General features: G+C 40.4%; 1 protein-coding gene across 3 annotated transcripts in view; it reads right to left on the bottom strand.

Moving 5' to 3' along the window:
• Positions 1–17290, bottom strand: part of pitpnm3 (PITPNM family member 3) — a 668094-nt gene extending 650804 nt beyond the window's left edge. Inside the window, exon 1 of one of the 3 annotated variants that reach the window (XM_072589641.1) lies at positions 17079–17290. In XM_072589641.1, coding sequence (XP_072445742.1) covers positions 17079–17100 — 22 coding nt within the window. In that variant the 5' untranslated portion in view covers positions 17101–17290. The remainder of the gene's footprint in view (positions 1–17078) is intronic. The other 2 variants (XM_072589638.1, XM_072589639.1) reach the window with 2 other exon arrangements.
• Between the last annotated feature and the right edge of the window lie 4795 nt (positions 17291–22085).

Raw genomic sequence — 22085 nt, 5'->3', positions numbered from 1 at the left:
AGTTGAGGAGTTGTTTTCTTTCAGCCAGATAATGGTCTGAAGCTCCATAGCAAACAGAAAATAAAGTGGAAGCAGATACCAGACTGCATTTGAAACAAAAGAAACCTGTGATACTGTCACTTAAAGTGTATGCTCCAAGACTGGAAGTAAGCCAGTAGAGCGCCAAGTATAAAACAATCATTATTGGAAAAAAATCCAAAAAGGCCATGTGTTAAATGGAACAGCATGACTGGGTGCTGGTCACAAAAGAAAGACAATTAAAGTTTATAGCAGATAAGTCCCTGAAGCAGTCCATCAGTACTCGGTTGCAGTAAAAACTGGAAAAGCCGAATTAAATTAAATTACTGTTTAAGATATTGGTTAGACAGGAGATATACTATGTGCAATTTTAACAGAAATAATACTATTGCCCTCTGAGGGTAGCAAAACCAATGGTGCCTAGTATTTTAAAAAATGGTAAGGACAGCTTAAGGACACTGGTTTTGTTTATCCTGGAAATAAGAGTTTGAAGAAGAACCAAAATTAAAGTTTGGGAAGGGAATTAACAAACAGCAGATTCTGGGAAGAATCAAAAAGTCTAAATATTAAAATAGGCGTGGGAGGGAATTCAAGTGGAATGTCTTCACCCAAAGTGTACTTAAGTTCTAAAATAAATATTCAATCAAAGTAATTCAAGTCAATAGCTTACATGAGTTCAAGGGACATCTGAACATGCGATATATAGTATGAAAACTTGTTGCTGTAGTCAGTCAGGCGAAAGTGGGTACTGCAGATTAGAGTCAAGATTAGAGTACTGCTGGAAAAGCACAGCAGGTCAGGCAACATCCAAGGAGCAGGAAAATCGACGTTTCGGGCAAAGGCTCTTCATCAGGATTTTTCTGCTCCTCGGATGCTGCCTGACCTGCTTTGCTTTTCCAGTAGTGCTCTAATCTTGGCTGTAGTCAGTCAATCAGAAACAAAAGGAGGGCTTGTTGGCTGGAGTGATCTTTTCCTGTTCCAAAAAGCATTATAAGTGAAAGAGGACTACTCCTATTGTCTTTCTCCAAGTAGCAGACCATATATATAGCATCCAAAGATTAAATAGAATCCACAGATAGTGATGCTGCTTTTTAATTAATTTGTATATTTGTATGACATTCTAGACACGAATCTCTAGCTCTGTGAAAGCAAACTGTTGTTAAAGCATGAGTCAGTGCCAGTGCTGCTTTCACACCTCTTTTTCTTCCCACAAGCTCCTGGTTATTTTCCAAAACAATGAGCTTTCTGCAATAAGAGTTAACATTATAATAAATGTATTCAACATGTGTGCCTATCAGGTAATAATGAAGTAATTCCCAATTGGCCTCATTAAGTAAGCTGTTCAGCAATGCTTATGTGTTGCTCAGTTTAACAAAAGAGGAAACTTTCAACACTTTTTTTTCCTCAGTGCAAAAGGGAACAGAATTGCCATGCTGAAGTAATGGCATAGAGTGAGTTTGCTACTTCTAATCCAAGAGATTTACTGTATTAGAAAAACCAGGTTTATGTGTTGTTCTGTAAATTGAATAAAATGTGATGGAACCATTTCACACATTTGAAGGGAATTAGCAGGACTATCATAACGACATTTCTAGTAGGTATTTTATTGAACCAATTGATGCACCTACCTGTCGCAGTCATATCGGTACATGACAAAGGTGGTAGCAGGGACCACTGCACAAATCCTTATGGAGATGAGGGCAGTTTTCCCATTAAAGGATATCCCCCCAATACATGTGTGACATTATGTTAGATTGGACAGATTTCAAACACACCTAGCAACTCTGAACTGGGCATCCATGGAGGGACAGTGGGCCATTAATAGCAGCAGTGTTGTATTCAATCACAGATGTCTAATTTCATGGTCCAGCTTATTTTCCCACTCTACCCTTATCATCAAGCTGGTGGATCAAATCTGGTTCAAACAAGTAGTACAAGAGGAGTAGCACCAAGCATACCTACAAATGAGGTGCCAACCTAGTAAAAGCTACAGCACATGTCTACCTGCATTTAAAGCCAAAATAATGACATTTTCTGGAGAGCTATTTTTTGATTTTAGAATCTCTGTGATGCAGCCTTGTAGACACAAAAAGATCTTATCCCTCAGTATCTTCTCCAACAGCTTCCCTACCACTGAGCTGCAATAGCTCCAGTATTTGCATTGTCATTGAACCTACACAGAAGCAGAATTAGAAGAATTCATAATATCCTCAATAAATTACCACACTTTCGTTAAACTAAACCACAATACACAAGCAAACCATTCATGTGATTTTGTTTAATGAAAGGGTCGTGATTTATTGAGGACATTATGAATTCTTCTAATTCTGCTTCTGTGCAAGTTACAATGACCATGCAAATACAGGAGCTATTGCAGCTCAGTGGTAGGGAAGCTGTTGGAGAGATACTGAGGGATAAGATATTTTCCCTTTTGGAAGAAAATGGGCTTATCAGTAATGGGCAGCATGGTTTCTGCAAGGAAGGCCATGTCTTACAAAACTAATAGAATTCTTTGTGGAGATGACAAAGTTGATTGATGGGGGAAGGGCTGTAGATGACATATACATGGACTTTAGTAAGGTATTTGATAAGGTTCCCATTGGTAGGCTGACGGAGAAGGTGAAGTCACATGGGTTCCACGGTGTTCTAGCTAGATGGATAGAGAACTGACTGGGCAACAGGAGACAGAGTAGTAGTGGAAGGGAGTTTCTCAAAATGGAGATCTGTGACAGTTGTGTTCCAAAGGGATCCGTGCTGGGACCACTGTTGTTTGTGACATATATAAATGATTTAGAAGGTGGTATTGGTTGCCTGATTAGCAAGTTTGCAGATGACACTAAGATTGGTGGAGTAGCAGATAGTGAAAGGGACTGTCAGAGAATACAGCAGAATATAGATAGATTGGAGAGGTGGGCAGAGAAATGGCAGATGGAGTTCAGTCTGGGTAAATGCGAGATGATGCATTTTGGAAGATCCAATTCAAAAGCGAACGATACAGTAAATGGAAAAGTCCTGGGGAAAATTGACATACAGAGAGATCTGTATGTTCAGGTCCATTGTTCTCTGAAGGTGGCAACGCAGGTCAGTAGAGTGGTCAAGGTGGCATATGGGCATGCTTTCGTTGGTTCGGCCACATTTGAAATACTGCGTACAGTCCTAGTCGCCACATTACCAAAAGGACGTAGATGCTTTGGAGAGGGTGCAGAGGAGGTTCACCAGGACGTTGCCTGATATGGAGGGCGCTAGCTATGAAGAGAGCTTGAATAGATTAGGATTATTTTTATTTGGAAGATGGAGGTTGAGGGGGGGCCTGATTGAGGTCTACAAAATCATGAGAGGTATAGACAAGATGGATAGCAAGAAGCTTTTTCCCCCCAGAGTGCAGAACTCAATTACACCAATTGAGGTCATGAGTTCAAAGCGAGAGGGGAAAGATTTAGGGGAGATATGCGTGGGAAGTTCTTTACTCAGAGGGTGGTGGGTGCCTGGAACACATTGCCAATGGAGGTGGTAGAGGCGGGAATGATAGCATCATTTAAGATGTATCTAGACAAATACATGAATGGGCAGGGAACAAAGGGATACAGATCCTTAGAAAATAGGTGGCAGGTTTAGATAGAGGTTCTGGATCAGAGCAGGCTTGGAGGTCCAAAGGGCCTGTTTCCCTGTGCTGTAATTTTCTTTGTTATGTCATAGAATGCACAATATTAAAATTGGTGCAATTCAAGGTGCATAAGCTGGATAAGGTTTTCCATACAGAAAAAGCTATTGTCTAACCATGCCTTTCAAATTGGTATGGTCACAGCTATTAGTGTTTCCATCGTAGATATTCAAAACTGGACAAAATTAACCAAGCAGTTATTACCTTTTTTACTGCTTCGCAGATAACATAATACTTAGTACAACATTCATTACAGTAGCATCCATTCCATTCCCCAATACACACGCACAAAGGGCTCCTGAACTTATGAAGCCTTAAGTTCGAGATTCATTTGCAGGTAGTTTCAATATCACAGTGATTGAGGCTCTCAGTTAGCTTAGTATTTTGGTGACAGGTTCAAAACTGTTCTCTTACTTTTTTATCCTCCTTCACTCACCTCCTTGACAGAAGCAACCCATACTGCACAACAATGGCCTCAACATTCCCAACTTGACATCCGCAATTTCTCTGCAAATGGCCCGGACTCATTTACTTTCACTGTTCCTTCAATCACAGGCTATTACATTCCCATTTTTATTACTAACCACAAGCACAGCAAAATAAACGAGTGGTTGGAAGAGCAGCTCCGCTTAGATTCTGCCTCTTCCTCATCTGTTATCTAATACTGTTATCTAACTGGCCACCCATGTGATTGAAATGTGATGGGGTTAATTTAGCCTCCGCCCCATATATTTCTGAGCACAGATCTGCATGCCAAAAAGTAGAAGCAACATGTGACTGACAGAGCTAAGCAATCTCAAAACCAACTGATCAGATTTGACCTCTACAGACCTGCCACATTCATGCACAGCAGGACATGAAAAGCTTCAAGCTTTGGCTGATAATTAGCAAGTAATATTTTGTGCCACCAAAGTGCCAGGCGATGACTATCTCCAAACAAAGAGAATTTACTCATCTCAGATTGACATTCAATGGGATTACCATCACTGAATCCCCCATTATCAACATATAAATCCTGTGGCCAGAAGAGGGGATCAGAGGTTAGGAATTCATAAGTCAAAATGCATCTCCCAACTCCCCAAAAGTCTGTTCACCATCTTCAAGGTACAAGTCAGGAGTATGATGAAATATTCTCCATTTTTCTGAATGAATGCAGCAGGGACTACAACATAAGTTGCTTAACACCATGCAGGACAAAGCAGTCCCCTTGATTGGCACCCCATCCATTACTGATCCATAACAGCAGCTGTCTACACCATATGCAAGATATCCTGCAGCAATTCACCAAGGTTCTTTCAGCAGCATCTTCCAAATGCGTGATCTCAGCCACCTAGAAGAACAAGAGGAGCAGATGCTTGGGGACACTTCCACTTGCAAGTTCCTCTCCAAGTCAGGCAGTATCCTGACTTGGAATTCCGAGTGTTTTCCTTTACTGTTACTGGATTAAAGTCCCTTTCTAACAGTACAGTGGGAGTACCAATCCCCTCATGGACTGGAGCAGCTCACCACCACGTTCTCAAAGGAAATTCTGAATGGGCAATAAAAGGATGCTGTAGCCAGCAACATCCAAGCCTTGGATCAAATAAATACTGTGATATAAACTTCCTTTATTGTATGGGCCAATGAAAACCAAGAAAGAATATTTTTGTTAAATATTCAGTAATGTTAAACTAGCTTTTTACAAATGTTGATTCTTTGTAATAATTGTAGAATAACCAAGACCTTGGTTCAAAGTTATATAACGTACTATGCAGAGAAATAAAGTTTGGTGATAAAAGATTGAAAAATATATTTGTATTAAATTCAGTTTTGTCACCATGTGGAATTGAAGGGGTTACTACATGTCCACATCCTGTTTCAGTTTTAACTGTGTGTGACCCTCAAGGTTAAAGGCCTCAGCTTCTCAAAGAGCAATTCCACATCTCCGGCTCTGTAAGCTCAGATTTTGGGATTTCACAAGTAAAGACTAATATGCACCTTTTTGTTAACAGAATGATTGTATAGTAGCATTCTTCACAATACTGCAGATCATGCTAAACAAATCTCATTAAAAATTTTAATTCTTCCCATCCTTCAAATTCACTTGATAGAGAAGGAAATCGAATATTGTAATGGTTCCTACTCTCCCCTTTCCAACAGAGTTCCAACATTGTGCTACCTTAATCTCCACAATTATGTTTTCTTCCTCCTGCCCCACCCCCACCCTGTACCTTGCTACTATCAGGGGTTTGGAAACAACTGACCACAAGTTTTCATCCTTTGATCTTCCTGAATTTCGCCCAATTTATTTCCAGTACCTAGTCACCCTAAAAACCTCTCTTCATCCTCCTGTATCATATCCTGCCTTGACTACCAATGGTCACGACTCTTGAATAACTCTCTGGAACATCCAGAGCTGAGAGTTAATTTCTAAGGTCACAAAGAGGCTTTCTTCACCTGCTGTAGGTAAATGTGGAGGCTCTGCAGATTGATATTCAACCTGCTGTAGGTGCTGGGGGAGGATCTATAGACTGATATTCAACCTGTTTGATCACATCATGAATGCACCTTCCACAGCCATGTAGCCCTGGAGTGGAAACTTGCACCTATAGTTTCTGGCTCAGGAGGTAGAGCTATCATTTGCGCCACAAAACTAATATGTGCAATTTAGATTAGATTAGATTAGATTACTTACAGTGTGGAAACAGGCCCTTCGGCCCAACAAGTCCACACCGCCCCGCTGAAGCGTAACCCACCCATACCCCTTACCTAACACTACAGGCAATTTAGCATGGCCAATTCACCTGACCTGCACATCTTTGGAGTGTGGGAGGAAACCGGAGCACCCGGAGGAAACCCACGCAGACACGGGGAGAACGTGCAAACTCCACACAGTCAGTCGCCTGAGGCTGGAATTGAACCCAGGTCTCTGGCGCTGTGAGGCAGCAGTGCTAACCACTGTGCCACCGTGCCGCCCTACAGATGCTTAAACGGGCTGAATAGTTTACCAAATGTAATCCATATGAGAAAGGACTTTCTTTTCATCCAATCAGATTCTTTCACACTTGGCAGCATTCCAATCCATCCACAATTTTTCCAATATCGCAGGAGGCCATTCAGACCATTAGGTCGGTGCAAGTCCTCTGCAAGAGCAGTCTAACTGGTCCCATTATTTCTTTGCATAACAATGCAACATAAAGTACATTATTCAAGAGAAAGGAAGTGTTTCCTCTCATATTGTGGAAGTTACTTGTCCCATTCCCTATACCATTTCCCACTCAAACTGGTGGGCTGAGTATTGATTTTAACACATATTAAGTTGCTTCTTTTGAGGGTGAACATGAATAGTAGAAATTCACATGTGCACTCCCGATGTTCCTTCACCCTGTGAGAAATAAACTGATTTGGGATGGCACTGGACTCAGTGACTCTGTGTGTGTGTGTGTGTGTGTGTGTGTGTGTGTGTGTGTGTGTGTGTGTGTGTGTGTGTGTGGTTTACACATTCTCCCCATGTCTGTATGGAGTTCCTCCAGATGCTCCAGTTTCCTCCCACAGTCCAAAGATGCGCAGGTTAGATGAATTGGCCATGCTAAATTGCTCAGAGTATCCAGGGATGTGCAGCCTAGGTGGATTAGCCATAGGAAGTGCAGGGTGATAGGGTAGGAGGTGGGTCTGGGTAGGATGCTCTTTAGAAGGTCAGTGTGGACTCATGGGCTGAATGGCCTGCTTCCATACTGTAGGGATTCTATGGTGCCTGCCCAAAGGTGGTCATAGTTTGTCAGGGAGAGAATTACTGTGGAGACTGCACATCCCACCTCCATGTGGAGAAACGGGTTATATTCAGGGTTACTGGTAAATTTTTCTTTGCTGAAGCAAAACAAATGGTTTGCCTGTTTCCTGTTGACAATCAATGGATATTAATTGCAAAACCAATGCTGATAAAGTGGGAATCAGTCGGAGCCACAAAAGGGAGCACTGGTTTCCATATATAACTATTACATAATGAAAGGTTTCCGTTTCTCATTTTGCAGATTGAAAAATGATACTACAACAAAGTACATTATACTGAACAACTGGCATAGTGAGTAATGCTAATGAAAATTATTAGTGGTGAGCAAAGCAAAACCCTAGAGATACATTACACCAATTAAAAAGTTGCATGTATTACAGAACAATTTCCCTACAGTGTGATTTCCATCGCAATTAGAAAAATGATGATAGCTCACTATGCTATATCTGGAAACCTTAGGTAGCTGATTGAACTTGGTCATTCACCAACTGCAGGATATAGTCTTGATTTTGTTAGAACTGATTTTCTGAGATTGACAATACAAGGGCACAAACCGTCATCTGCAAATACCAAAAAGCAGAAAGAATTTCTACAGTGACACTGACATTGTTGATCAGTCTTTTTGGCTTAGCCATCTAACAATCCAAGCAAAAAGATATTTTACAAATAGCTTTTGAATTAGTGACAGATCATAAGCAGAACTGAAAGGCAGTTTATAAAATCACTCAACAATTCATCGACCAGTGTCTATAAATAGTCTAGCGAAGTACCTCCCATGTCAGAGATACACTGAAGATTTATTTTTGTCGTTCAACTCAACAGCAGCTCAGACCAAATGTGCCATCCAAAGGGCTTTGACAGTATGAGGACAATACAATCCAATTGTAAAATAAATCCAATTTTAAAGAATATATTCAAATAAAAGGAATCATTAAACCAAATTTAGGGGGTAGACTAACTAGAACTTTCTAGAAAATAAAACAGAAATGCTGGTGAGATTATCATTTACAAATGAAGGTCAGAGCTGAATAACAAGCTTTAACCATTACTGGTTAAAATTATATTATGAAATCATTATTATTGCAACCTTCTCAGGTATTATTGGATGCTGGTACACTAAACCTTAAAAGAGCAAATGCATACAAGAATGCAAAGTTCATCGAACCTGAGCATCAATCTAATACTCAAATATGAATTACAGATTAGCCATACAAGTATAAAAGCTAAAAAAAAATTGTCCACACGCATGGAGAGACATTTGACAATATTAACGATTAACTATTGCATTGGCAATCTTTGTGCAAAACCTGTTACTTCAGCTTGACTGATCTACTGATTAGTATGCAGATTAAAAGAATGACATTTAAACTGGACAAATTAAATAGAAGTAGATTGAGGAAAGAATGCAGGGGACGAATGCAATTATTATTGAAATAAATTGTTCCTGCATTTTAATTACTAGCTACAATTTAGTGCAGCAAACTTCCTATGCAAGAGTTCTGCATCAATTTCACATCAAAAAGGCTAAAGAGCAGGACAATCACAGAAAGTAATAAAAAAATCTTGAAGCACAATAAGATTTTAACCAAGGATTAATTGTTATTTGGAGCAACAATCTGGAGGCAATAGTTGACCTCATGAGAAGTGAAAAACTAACTTAATAGGTGGAATAGTTTAAGAAATGTTTCATCCTATCACTCTCCAGTAATTGTATTAATTACCTTGATTATCTGGCCCAAAACAGCAAATCGCAGCTGACTCCCAGAACGGCCACTGCCAAAAGGAACCAGGCTCCCACTCCCCCTGAACAGAAGCTGAATATCATAGGATATGAAACTTCACCATAACCCATTAAATTCTAGAAAGATTGCCTTCACAAAGCTGAAAAATATCAAGAACCAATTCTCTTTCATGTAGTAGAAAATTCTAGGTTCGCTCCAAATTACTTAAGAGGTCAGTTACTACATTAAGGAAGGATGTTCTCTTGGAAGGGTCTTCAAATGAGGCTTAGTGGTACAGCTTAGGAATAAAAAGGTAGCATGCTGGACATCAGTGGGCAACAGAGGAGCAGATATGTAGACAATTCACTGAGGCGTGTAAAAACAATAATAGGATAATTATTTTATTGGATTTCAACTTCCCCAATATTAATGGGACGGTCATGGTGAAAAGGGTTTTGAAAGGGCAGATTTCTTGAAATGTTTGCAGGAGTGTTTTTTTTAATATCAACATGTAGAAGGTCCAACATTCTGTGCTGGGCCTAAATCTGGATAATGAAGCCAGACAATGATCAAGATGGCATGGAGAGAGCATTTTAGTGATAGTGACCACAGCACTACATAGTTTTTGTTTGTCATGGAAAAGGGAAAAGGTGGTCTGCAAAAAAAAAAAGGGCTTTGTATAGGGGCAAGGCAGATGTTATTAAAATAAGGCTTGATCTCGCTAATGTAGACTGGGAACAGCTAGATAAATCTACAGCAGAACAGTGGGTGGGATTCAAAGTAGAATTGGAGAGAGTACAAATCCAAATGTAGGGGAAACAAACCCAGAGAGGTCTGATGCATAGAAATATTCAGAACTGGACAAAGAGGCAAAAAAAAAGCTTCCTAACAGACACAAAGGGAACAAATCAACAGAGGTCCTAATGGAGCATGGAAAATGCAGAGGGAAACTTATAAAAGCAGTTGGGAGAGCAAAGAGGGGCAAGAAGAAACACTGATGGGCAAACTTAGAGAGAATCCCAAGATACTCTGTAAACATACCAAGGGGAAAAAGGATAACCAGGGAAAGTTTAGAGCCTATTTTGGACCAAGGGGGCAATGTGTGTAGAGCCAGAGAACATTGAGTTAAATGAGAACTTCATATTAATCTTCACTTTAGAGAATGAGGACATAGGCATAGAATTCGCGAAGAGGGACTGAGAAGTTCTTAAACAATGTGACACAGGCATGAGGAGATATTGGAGATTTTGGAAAGATTAAAAGTAGACAAATCCCCGTCTGGATAAGTTGTAACTCAGGTTGCAGAAGGATGACATTACAGGGACTGTGACCTAAATTTTTAATTTCTCTCTGGGCAGAGGGGAGTTGCATGAGAACTATAGGAGAGCTAATGTAGCCCTACTTTTCAGGAAGGAGGGTAGAGGCAAACCAGAGAATCGCAGACCAGTGAGTCTTACATCAGTGGCAGGGAAACTATTGGAGAAAATTCCAAAGGAAACAATTAATCTCCACTTGGAGAGATAAGGTTTGACCAGCGATAGTCAGGATAGCTTTGTCAGAGAGCGGTCATGCCTAACAAATTTTGGGTCATTTTTGAGATGACCAGGTGTGTAGATGAGGACAGTATAATTTTTGTAGCTGATTTGGATTTCAGCAAATCCTTTTACAAGGTCCCACATGGAGACTGATAAAGAAGTTAAGCACATGAGATCCAGGGTAACTTTGGCAAGTTGGGTCCAAAATTGGCTTAGCAATAGGAAACAAAGGGTGATGGTAGAAGATAGTTCATGAGACTGGAGCCCGGTGTATAGTGACATACCACTGGGTGCAGTGTTGTATCTTTTATTGCTCATGAGATACATACAAATGGTATAGAAAACATGGAGGCAGGAGAGATGGTAAGTAAGTTTGGAGATTGCATAAAGTTTGGCCAGGTGGTTGAAAGTGAGGAAGATGATCTTGGGTTACAGGAGGAGATAGCAGATCAGTCAGATGGGCAGATTAGTTGGAGGTAGAACTTAACACCGAAAAGTGTGAGGTGATGAACTTTGGAAGCAACAGGCACTTAATTAATGGCTGTACACTAGAAAGCTCATAGGAAACAAGGGATCATAGTGTGCTTAGAAGGCAGCAGGACAGATTAATAGATTAGTTAAGAATGCATATGGGACACTTGCCTTTGTTAGTCATGGCACAGATTATAAGAACAGAGAGGTTATGTTGGAGCTATATAGGGTATTGGTTAGGCCACACTGGAGTATCAAGTGCAGTTCTGGTCATTGCACTATAGTAAAGATGCGATTGCACTGGAGGGAATGCAGAGGAGATTCACCAGGCTGTTGCCTAAGTGGAATATTTTAGCCATGAAGAAAGATTGATAAGCTTGTGTTGTATTCTTTAAAGCAGAGAGGACCTGATTGAGGTGTATAGTATTAAGTGGCATGCACAGGCTGGATAGAAAGCAACTGTTCGCCTTAGTTGAAGGTTCAATATCAAGGGAACCGAATCTTAAGGTAAGGGCATGAGGCTTAGAGGGAATTTGAGGGGAGTTTTTCTCACCCAGAGTTTGGTGAGAATCTGGACTGCACTGCATGGGAGGGTAGCTGAGGTGGGAAACCCCACAGTCTTTACAGGTAGTTGGATGAGCAGTTGAATAGTTGTAACAAGTCCTAAAAAGTGGAACCAGCATAGTTTTAGAGTAGATTTTCATTAGTGCAGACTCGATAGGCCGAAGGATGGTATAGAACAGGCCCTATGTCAAAGAGATAATTTTACCTCCTGGAGAAATGCAATCATGCATTTTGTGGGATCCATCCTAAATCAGATTTTTTAATTTTTAATATACGAAGATGAATAGTCATTCAAGCAGCAATTCAAGATATAACTATATCAGTTGAAAATACAAATGTTACTCTCTTAAAAGCAGAGGTTGCCATAAATCCTTTATTCACATTTAATGCAAACACATTTCTCAATGTTTGTTTGGAATGAAGGCATCAGTGAATAAATTAAGAGTCATCTACAAGATGAAAAATTCACTGCACTGTCATGTTGCTTAAAAATGACTAAAAGGACATTTTGATTTGTTCTGGAATGAAAATGTTGGTAAAAATATGGTTCTTCTTTCTGATGAAGAGTCACTGGACTCAAAATGTTAACTCATAATCTTCTATGGGGGGAAAAAAATGTATACTTCATGGTTTTGAGAAGCAGATTCCCAACAACTGTAATAAATGTAGAATTTCAGTTCAAAGTCTCAGTTTTACTGGTAAATAGAGAGACTTGATCCAACAGCTTGTTTAAAATTATGTTGTTAATACAGAACTCGAGAAATTAAATCTGTTAAATTAGCTTCAACTTTTAGAAACTCCTTGCCAAGACAAATGCAAGCCAAGATCAACTCGGAGGTGCTGCGAGCAAACTGGTTGGAAGAATTGGAGTCACAGATTTTATCCTTCTGGCAGCCTGCTCTTCAGTAAAAACAAAATGATCTAAATTTGTTTGTGTATGCACACACGTTGGAATAGACTGTGCCATGCACCTGCACACTAGTAGACTACATTCGGTCTGCAGCCAAGACTGAATAACAAGTAGTCACAGCATGCCTCACAACATAGTTTGGGGTTTGTTTGAGATCGGAAAAAAAATTTAAAGGGACATTCTTTCCACTGTGCAACTTAGGTGCATTGCTCTTTGTAAAATGATAAAAGTTGTATTCATTTCATTTATTGTACTGAAATACTTTTGCAATTTAGTCCTAAGCAATCAAATACAGACAGCAATAATCTTTGCTGATCTTAAGCTATGCCAAATAACAACAATTAGCTCAAGTTTGAAATTTGGATTGAGAGATCATCTCAGCTTTATCACAGCTTATAGGGCTCACACAGTGCAGTGATCAGACTCTTCATCTGAACCAGGAGGTCTGAGTTCAAGTTCCTCTTAATCCATAAATGTATAATAACACCTCTTAACAGGTTGATTAGAAGTATCTATAACCATGGAGAGCAGAGGGGGTAAATTATAAAATATAGCAGCATATTGAAAATTTAAGTATATTCACTCACCATTGCATAATTAGCATGTTTGCTTAGAGGGTGTGTCACCAGTGGTTTACACGACATTTATCTGAAATCCAGTTTAATTGAAAAAACATAACAAACAAGAACTAGATATATGCAATGCCCAATAGTCATCAGATCCTAAATGCTATGATCTATAATTAAAGTGCAACACAGGTGCTTATCTAGATGTGAGTAACTGTCTTCAACTGAGACTTATTTCATGACGAATTTCAACTTAAATTTCAACCTGCAGATTTTGAACCCATCGATAATTCAGAAATTCACTCAATTTCACGGTTATGTTGGCCCACAACTTCTCCCTCACTTGTTGCTCTTGCTGCTGCTTCTTACTTTCCAGTGTCAGGGATAACAAGTTTCAACAACTCTGAAACTAATGCTTCTTTGGATCCTTCTCCTTCACCCTTCTCTTAAGTCCCATCCTTCTAGTCAGGTTTAGACTATCTAACCCAAAAGTTATCATTCCTCAGCAAAACGCACAGCTTCATTCTACTAGGCAGGCACTTTCCTCCACCATTTCAATAAATTTCTGCACAACATTTGATTCTTATGCTATTGCGTTGCCTTCACATTTACTTCTTAACTGAGTGTCCCCTTAGCATAATCGATGTTCCATCTAGACTGTACCCATCTCTCTGGTCACTTGCCTGCTTCATTGTCAGCGTCACACCTAGTAGTTCACAACAGTCAAATTTTGATACTCCCCATACTTGAATTAATCTTCTGAAGTTGCTATAATCCATTCTCAGCCAAGCACGGTATGATCTTTATATCAAATAGCAACAGCATTGTCCTTGTGAGGAGATGAACTGACCTTTCTATTGCAGTGGTTGTATGCTAACTCTCTGAGGACGCCTCCTGGACCATAAACGCACCACGAATATCAAGTTATCATTTGTCAAATCATAACAAACATCAATTCCTCTGGAGATCTCACCCATCCCCTCTACAGACTTTAACCCATGTCCCACAATGTACAACCTGTTCCTATAACTATCGCAAAATCAACAAAGGTTACATTGATACAGGAAGTACACGTCTATCTTCCTAGTTTAACTATTCCCTTTCTTTATCGAATCTCTTCTGGCCTTGGTAATCCAACTCTTCCAATGATTTCTGCCTCTTCTGTTTTCTAGTTTTCAGGCCTGAGCCATTTTCTTTTTACTGGGAACAGCTGCAGATCCATAATTTCTTCTTTGAAGGGAGTGCCAACTGCTTCCCCAACACTGCCATCCCCCTGCATCAGGCTGAACATACTTTTAATTTGAAGAACTTAAGTTCCACAAAATAAAAATGTTGCTTTGGAAACTATTGTGGATCATAGCAACACCTGCCCTTTATTTGACAGAATTTGTTCCAGTCTTAATCAAGATCACATCTTCACTTGTTTATTTTCCCCCCAGGAATGATTGAATGAATTATGATAGTTTCCTGCTTTTACCTGAAATGGAAATTTTCAGTAACTTTGCTTCCAATTTCCATCACTCCTTTGCCTTCATACATCCCACCTCCAATCTTGATCTTCATTTCCTCAGAAAGGCTATGTCAATATTTGCTTCAAATATACAGGCACCCAAAGCTACCTTGACCATATATCCTATCAACTCACTTCCCTGTAGGAGTTCAATTTCATTCTCCCAATTTCTCCAACTCTTACTTCTGTTCAAATAGTATCATTTTCCACACAAACTTCAGGTTGATCTTTTTTCCTAAACTACATCCATCCCATTTCCCAAACTTCTGCCCTGGACTACTCCCAGAACCATCACAGAGTTCTTATCCTCAATTCACCCAGCTGTGAATCGACAACCCTTTGTCAATCATGTCATGCCAATACATCATCTCTTTCTGAAGAGGCTGTTTTCTCTACAATATCCTAGACTACTTTTCAAATCATCCCAACATCCACCCCACTTCCATGAAACATCTCCCTAAACAATACCTGCCTGTTCACCTCCTTTTCCAGCATCCGGAAACTAACACTACTTCTAGGTGAAACATTGCACATCTTTCAATTTACTTCTAGGATCCACCATTCACAATGTAATCACCTACATCGGAGAGACCAAATACTGGAGCCCTAAACCACATTTGGGCTGTTTTAATTTGTTATGCTACTTTGACGACCTCAACTCCCTCCACTGTTCCAATGAAGTTTAACCCAAATTTGAAGAAAGCCATCTCATTTTTCAATAAGGCACTTGAACATGTTCTGAACTCAACATTTAGTTGAATAACTTCAAGTCATAGTCACTGTCTTCACTTTGGCATCTCTACAGGACCCATTTAAAATAGAGGAGCAAATTACCACAGATGCCTGAATCTGTACTGAAAAGTAAAAAAAATGCTGGAGATCACAGCAGGTCAGACAGCATTCATTGGGGGACAGCAAGCTAATGTTTGGAGCCCAGATATCTCTTCCTCAGTCAGCTCTGAAGAAGAGTCAACTGGACTTGAAACATTGGCTTGCTCTCTGTCCGTTTAAAATAAAACCTCGCCCCATTCCCGAACTCCCCTTGACTTTGCACTTTCAAACCCTTTTGTTATTCAAATTATTCTTGCCTTCCACAGTCTGCACGACCAGCGAAGAAATGGTTCAACATTAACACAAATCTCCTGTAACGATGCAACAGTGATCTAGAATCGAGTACTACCGCTTGGGTCAACGATAAACTCTCAAACATCACGTTGATGTCAAGTGGGGGCAACGGTTCGACATTGACTGTACTGAAACATATGAACAGTGAAGAACCTATCCCTTGACCCGATCTGTTATTTTTAGGCCAAGCCAGAAACTGCAAAGCTATTTTCTGAATGGAAACGGCAAATTGTGTGCATCAAATACTGCTCAGATAACATAGCACCCAGGAGTCAAGAGCAATTAGCTACAATGTCAGACTATGGTAGACACTGCTGAACGAGCTGTCCGCTGCAGCAGTATCTCAGAAAGCCAGTGAGATAAATCATTTTTGCTGCATTCTTCACAGTTTCAGTATTTACTGAGCAGATGTGGTTATCACCGCCTCGTTCCCTCTCTAGGATTTACTGATGGTATGCATATGACGTGAATCTGGACAGAACCCCCAGTGAAGAAGCAGCACATGGGGCGGGGGAAATAGGAAACAGACTGCCCCTTCCACACAGGTGTTGCTAACACCTCATTTGAGTTTGATAACAAACATTCGACATTGTTTGCAAAACAAATTGCCCACACACGTGATGTTTGTCATCTGCCTGCAATACAACTGGCTTGTTCTTATACTGTCCATCAATTCGGAAAGGCAAACGAAGGGACGTTAAGCAACAAGTATTTACCAGCCCATACATTATTCACTGGACTTAATGCTGTGGTTCAGCTTTGGTCATGTAATATATAGCGAGATTTAAAAATAAGAATTTGATGTAATTATAAGGGATAAGTGGTTTACAATAAGGGACTGTGAGATTAAATGATAAAAGGTTGTCACGGGAGAGGTTTAGTTTAAGGACGCACAAACGTTGAGGAGTGATAAATAACAGCACCTCTTTGCATCACTGAATGTGGGACACAGAGGATCTATCACTTTACAAACACGTTGCCATAATACGCAAATATTTCGCGCATCGTAACCACCTTGCAATAGACTGAATGTGCGATCAACGATTGTAGATATTCCATAGTCACAGCTAGGGAGTTGGGCTACTTTGAACGGCCCCCTGCATTGGGGGAATAAAAACAGTCTTTCATTGCAATAGTTTCATACTTTTCCAGAAGTCCGCGTACACAAAAAAAATCTTCTACAACAAACACACAGTCACAGAAATGTAAGGAAATCGGTGTCACTCGCCTGTGTCAGATGTTTTGGCCATTTCTCAGCAGTGTATCGCGAGCACTCTATGCCTTGCAGTTCCTCTGACAGCACGGACCTATAGTGGCAGGTAGTAGTGTTTGAGTCCCTGATTTGGGTGAGCCTTTCACTACCAGCTGCCTCTCTCACGAATAGCGACGTTTGACTGCCCCCAGTGGCACTGCTGCGGAAATGTTTCTACCTGCCCGTTGCAAATAGCTTTTGGATCAGTGGTGTTGGAAGAGCACAGCAGTTCAGGCAGCATCCGAGGAGCAGCAAAATCGACGTTTCAGGCAAAAGCCCTTCAGCCAATTAACTCTCTGTAGCTGTGCGATGGTCCGTAGATCCAAACAGAAGATTACAACAACAAGTTGAATTTATGTAGAGCCTCTGATGCATTAAAACGGCCCAGGTCGCTTCACAGACGCAACAAACAAAATCTGACATGTCTGGAGATATTCAAAGAGGTGGCCAATCCGGGGTCAAACAAGAAACAGCATCTTAGGGAGTCTTACCGAGTCATGGCGGCTGAGAGAGCACTCCAGAGCTCAGGATCGAGGAGGTTCAGGGCATGTCAGCCAGCGGAAGAACAATTTAAACTCGGGAATGTGAAAGAGGCCAGATTTGGAGGAGGGTCAAAGGCTCCATAGAGTTGTAAGGTTGGAGAAAGTTTCAGAGACTGAAAGGGACCTCATCCCAGAGACATTTGAATGTTTTGAATATTTCTGTGACTGTGTTTGTTAAGAAGACATTTTTGTGCGAAAAAAACTTGTTGCCAGATTCAGATCAGACAAATGGGGCCTGTTAAACTTGGACAGACATAATCCTGCTAAATATGTATTTCAGCTACTGTACTACATGAATGGACATCCTAAATAGTATTTCATGATGTGCCCGCCTTCTATTCTCAAAGATATATCCTCACATTTACCATAATATCTTCTGGCATCTACTTTCATATGATGTTTTTCACTGCCTTCTGTTTGGGATCATCATATTTTTAAAAATGTATTATTTAATTCAAAGATAATGTTTGTTATGCTCTTTCCCTTGGACACACGTTTTTGGGCCTTAACCTTCCTCTAGTATCCAAAATCCATGCAATCTGAGCCAAACAATTACAGGCCTGATGGTAATCAAAAACATTTTGAGGTTTAACTAAGTACAAGTGTCCTTGACATCTAACATCATTACACCAAATTCTTTACTTGAATAAGTCTCTACCCACATATCTGGCCATGACCTTGTGTCAGTAATATGAGTATCCAGCATTTGTTCACATAGAATCTCAGTATTGCATCCAGATTGTGAGGCAGGAATGAAAATTATTCTTCTGGTCTTCAGTTGCAATTGATTGCATTTTTAAAATATGTCCATTTTGTATATTATTATGCCACAATGGACTTTGACAAATGAAGACCTTTCCTGATTTCTGGCTCTTAAATATGCTGTCTCTGATGTCAATGAATGACCATTAATTAAGTTGGAACTTACATTTTCATACCAAAGAAATACATGTTGTGAGCTCGGCACTTGCTGCTGATTTACAACCATTTTAAGCTTAGGCATGCTGTATTTGGAGTGAGAAATATTGGTGTTACGTGACATTGAAAGAGCATTGGATTTTCAGATTTAACCCACAGTTTGTTCCTAAGATGGAAAATGAGGCCTTTATGTAGATTTAAATCAGAATGGTTCAGCATTCATTCTATCTAGTGCTTAGTTTGCACTGCCAGGAAAGTGGCCTAACAATACACTTTCTATTTTCCAAATGTATTTTCCACATGCCTTCTTTGTTTTAAGGAAAGGGGAAAGGGCTTTAAAACAAACACAAAGTGCTAGAGAAATTTTACAAGTCTGTCAGCATCATGCAAAAAGAAACAGAGTTAACTTTTTAAATCCAGTGTGACTTCTTCAGAACTCAATGAATAATGGAAAAGCTCATTAATTCTGTCGACCATACTAAAGGAATAAATAGGGAGGTGTCTTCTGGATTAAGAGTTGAAGATAGAAAATTTAATCCATAGTTTGTGCAGATCTGAAGTAGGACTAGATTTCAGAAACAATGGCCTAGTGGTATTATCACTCAACTATTAATCCAAAGACCTAGATAATGTTCTGTGAACCCAAATTCAAATACCACCATTTAGCAAAATTTGAATTCAATGAGAAACAGATCTGCGATTAAGAGTCTGATGATGATCATGAAACCATTGCCAATTGTTGGAAAACCCCATCTGTCCCACTTATTTCAATGCAAGGGGCCTAACAGAAAAGGCAGATGAACTCAGGGCATGGTTAGGAACATGGAACTGGGATATCATAGCAATTACAGAAACATTGCTGTACTGAGGGAGGATATTCCCAGAAATACATCCAGGGAAGTTATTTGGGTGGAACTGAGAAATAAGAAAGGGATGATCACCTTATTGGGATTGTATTATAGAATCCCTAATGTTCAGAGGGAAATTGAGAAACAAATTTGTAAGGAGATCTCAGTTATCTGTGAAAATTTGGGTTGTTATGGTACAGGATTTCAACTTTCCAAAGATAACTCTGTTTAGGGTTAAGCGTTTAAATGGAGAGGAATTTGTTAAACATGTTTTCTGACTCTGTATGTGGATGTACCTACTAGAGAAGGTGCAAAACTTGACCTACTCTTGGGAAGTAAGGCAGGGCAAGTGACTGAGATGTCAGTGGGGGAGCACTTCATGGCCTGTGACAATGATTCTATTAGTTTTAAAGTAGTGATGGAAAAAGACAGACCAGATCTAAAAGTTGAAGTTCTAAATTGGAGAAAGGCCAATTTTGATGGTATTAGGCAAGAACTTTCAAAAGCTGATTGGGGACAGATGTTCACAGGTAAAGGGATGGCTGGAAAATGGGAATCCTTCAGAAATGAGATAACGAGAGTCCAGAGACAGTATATTCCTGTTAGGATGAAAGGAAGGGTTGGTAGATATAGAGAATGCTGGGTAACTAAAGAAATTGAGGGTTTAGTTAAGAAAAAGAAGGAAGCATTGTCAGGTATACATAGGATAGATCAAGTGAATCCTTTGAAGACTATAAAGGCAGTAGGTGTATACTTGTACTTCAGAGGGAAATCAGGAGGGCAAAAAGGGAACATGAGATAGCTTTGGCAAATAGAGTCTAAAGGGTTTTTATAAATACATTAAGGACAAAAGGGTAACTAGGGAGAGAATAGGGCCCTTCAAAGATCAGCAAGGCAGCCTATGTGTGGAGCCGCAGGAGATGGGGGAGATACTAAATGAGTATTTTGCATCAGTGTTAACTGTGGAAAAGGACATGGAAGATATAGAATGTAGGGAAATAGATGGTGACATCTTGAAAAATGTCCAGATTACAGAAGAGGAAGTGCTGGATGTCTTGAAATGCAAAAAAAGTGGATAAATCCCCACGACCTGATCAGGTGTACCCTAGAACTCTATGGAAAGCTAGGCAAGTGATTGCTGGGCCTCTTGCTGAAATATCTGTATCATTGATAGTCACAGGTGAGGTGCCGGAAGACTGGAGGTTGGCTAATGTGCCACTATTTAAGAAAGCTGATAAGGACAACCCAGGGAACTATAGACCGGTGAGCCTGATGTCAGTGGTGGGCACGTTGTTGGAGGGAATCCTGAGGGACAGGATGCACATGTATTTGGAAAGGCAAGGACTGATTAGTGATAGTCAGAATGGCTTTGTGCATGGGAAATTGTGTCTCACAAACTTGATTGAGTTTTTTGAAGACGTGACAAAGAGGATTGAGGAGGGCAGAGCAGCGGATGTGATCCATAGGGACTTCAGTAGGCGTTCGACCAGGTTCCCTATGGGAGATTAGTTAGCAAGATTAGATCTCATGGAATACAGGCAGAACTAGCCTTTTGGATACAGAACTGCCTCAAAGGTAGAAGACAGAGAGTGGTGGTGGAGGATTGTTTTTCAGACTGGAGGCCTGTGACCAGTTTAGTGCCACATGGATGGGTGCTGGGTCCTCTACTTTTCATCATTTGTTTAGATGATTTGGATGTGAGTTTGAAGTTTGCAGAAGATACCAAAATTGGAGATGTAGTGGACAGCGAAGAAGGTTACCTCGGATTAAAACGGGATCTTGATCAGATGGGCTAATGGGCTGAGGAGTGACAGATGGAGTTCAATTTAGATAAAGTGAGGTGCTGCATTTTGGGAAACCAAATCTTAGCAGGAATTATACATTTAATGGTAATGCCCATGGAGTGTTGTTGAACAAAGAGACCTTAGAATGCAGGTTCATAGCTCCTTGAAAGTAGAGTCACAGGTAGATTGGATAGTGAAGAAGGCATTTGGTATGCTTTCCTTTATTGGTCAGAGTACTGAGTACAGGAGTTGGGAGATCATGTTGCAGCTGTACAGGACATTGGTTAGGCCACTTTTGGAATATTGCATGCAATTCTGCTCTCCTTCCTATTGGAAGGATGTTGTGAAACTTGAAAGGGTTCAGAAAAGATTTGCAAGGATGTTGCCAGGGTTGGAGGATTTAAGCTATACGGAGTGGTTGAATACACTGGGGCTGTTTTCCCCAGAGCATCAGAGTCTGAGGGGTGATCTTATAGAGGTTTATAAAATCGTGAGGGTCATGGATAGGATAAATAGACAAAGTCTTTTCCCTGGGGTGGGGGAGTCCAGAATTAGAGGGCATAGGATTAGGGTGAGAGGGGAAAGATATAAAAGGGACCTAAGGGACAACATTTTCATGCAGAGGGTGGTGTGTGTGTGGAATGGGCTGCCAGAGGAAGTGATGGAGGCTGGTACAATTGCAACATTTAAAAGGCATCTGGATGGGTAGAAGAAAATAGGAAGGGTTTGGAGGGATGTGGGCCGGGTGCTGGCAGGTGGGACTAGATTGGGTTGGGATATCTGGTCATCATGAATGAGTTGGACCGAAGGGTCTGTTTCCATGTCTATGAGAAAGAAATCTGCCATCCTTACCAGTATGGCCTACATGTGACTCCAGACCCACAGCAATAT

Source organism: Chiloscyllium punctatum, chromosome 19, assembly GCF_047496795.1.
Source record: "Chiloscyllium punctatum isolate Juve2018m chromosome 19, sChiPun1.3, whole genome shotgun sequence".
NCBI classification, from domain to species: Eukaryota; Metazoa; Chordata; class Chondrichthyes; order Orectolobiformes; family Hemiscylliidae; genus Chiloscyllium; species Chiloscyllium punctatum.
This window is presented reverse-complemented; position numbering and strand designations above follow the sequence as displayed.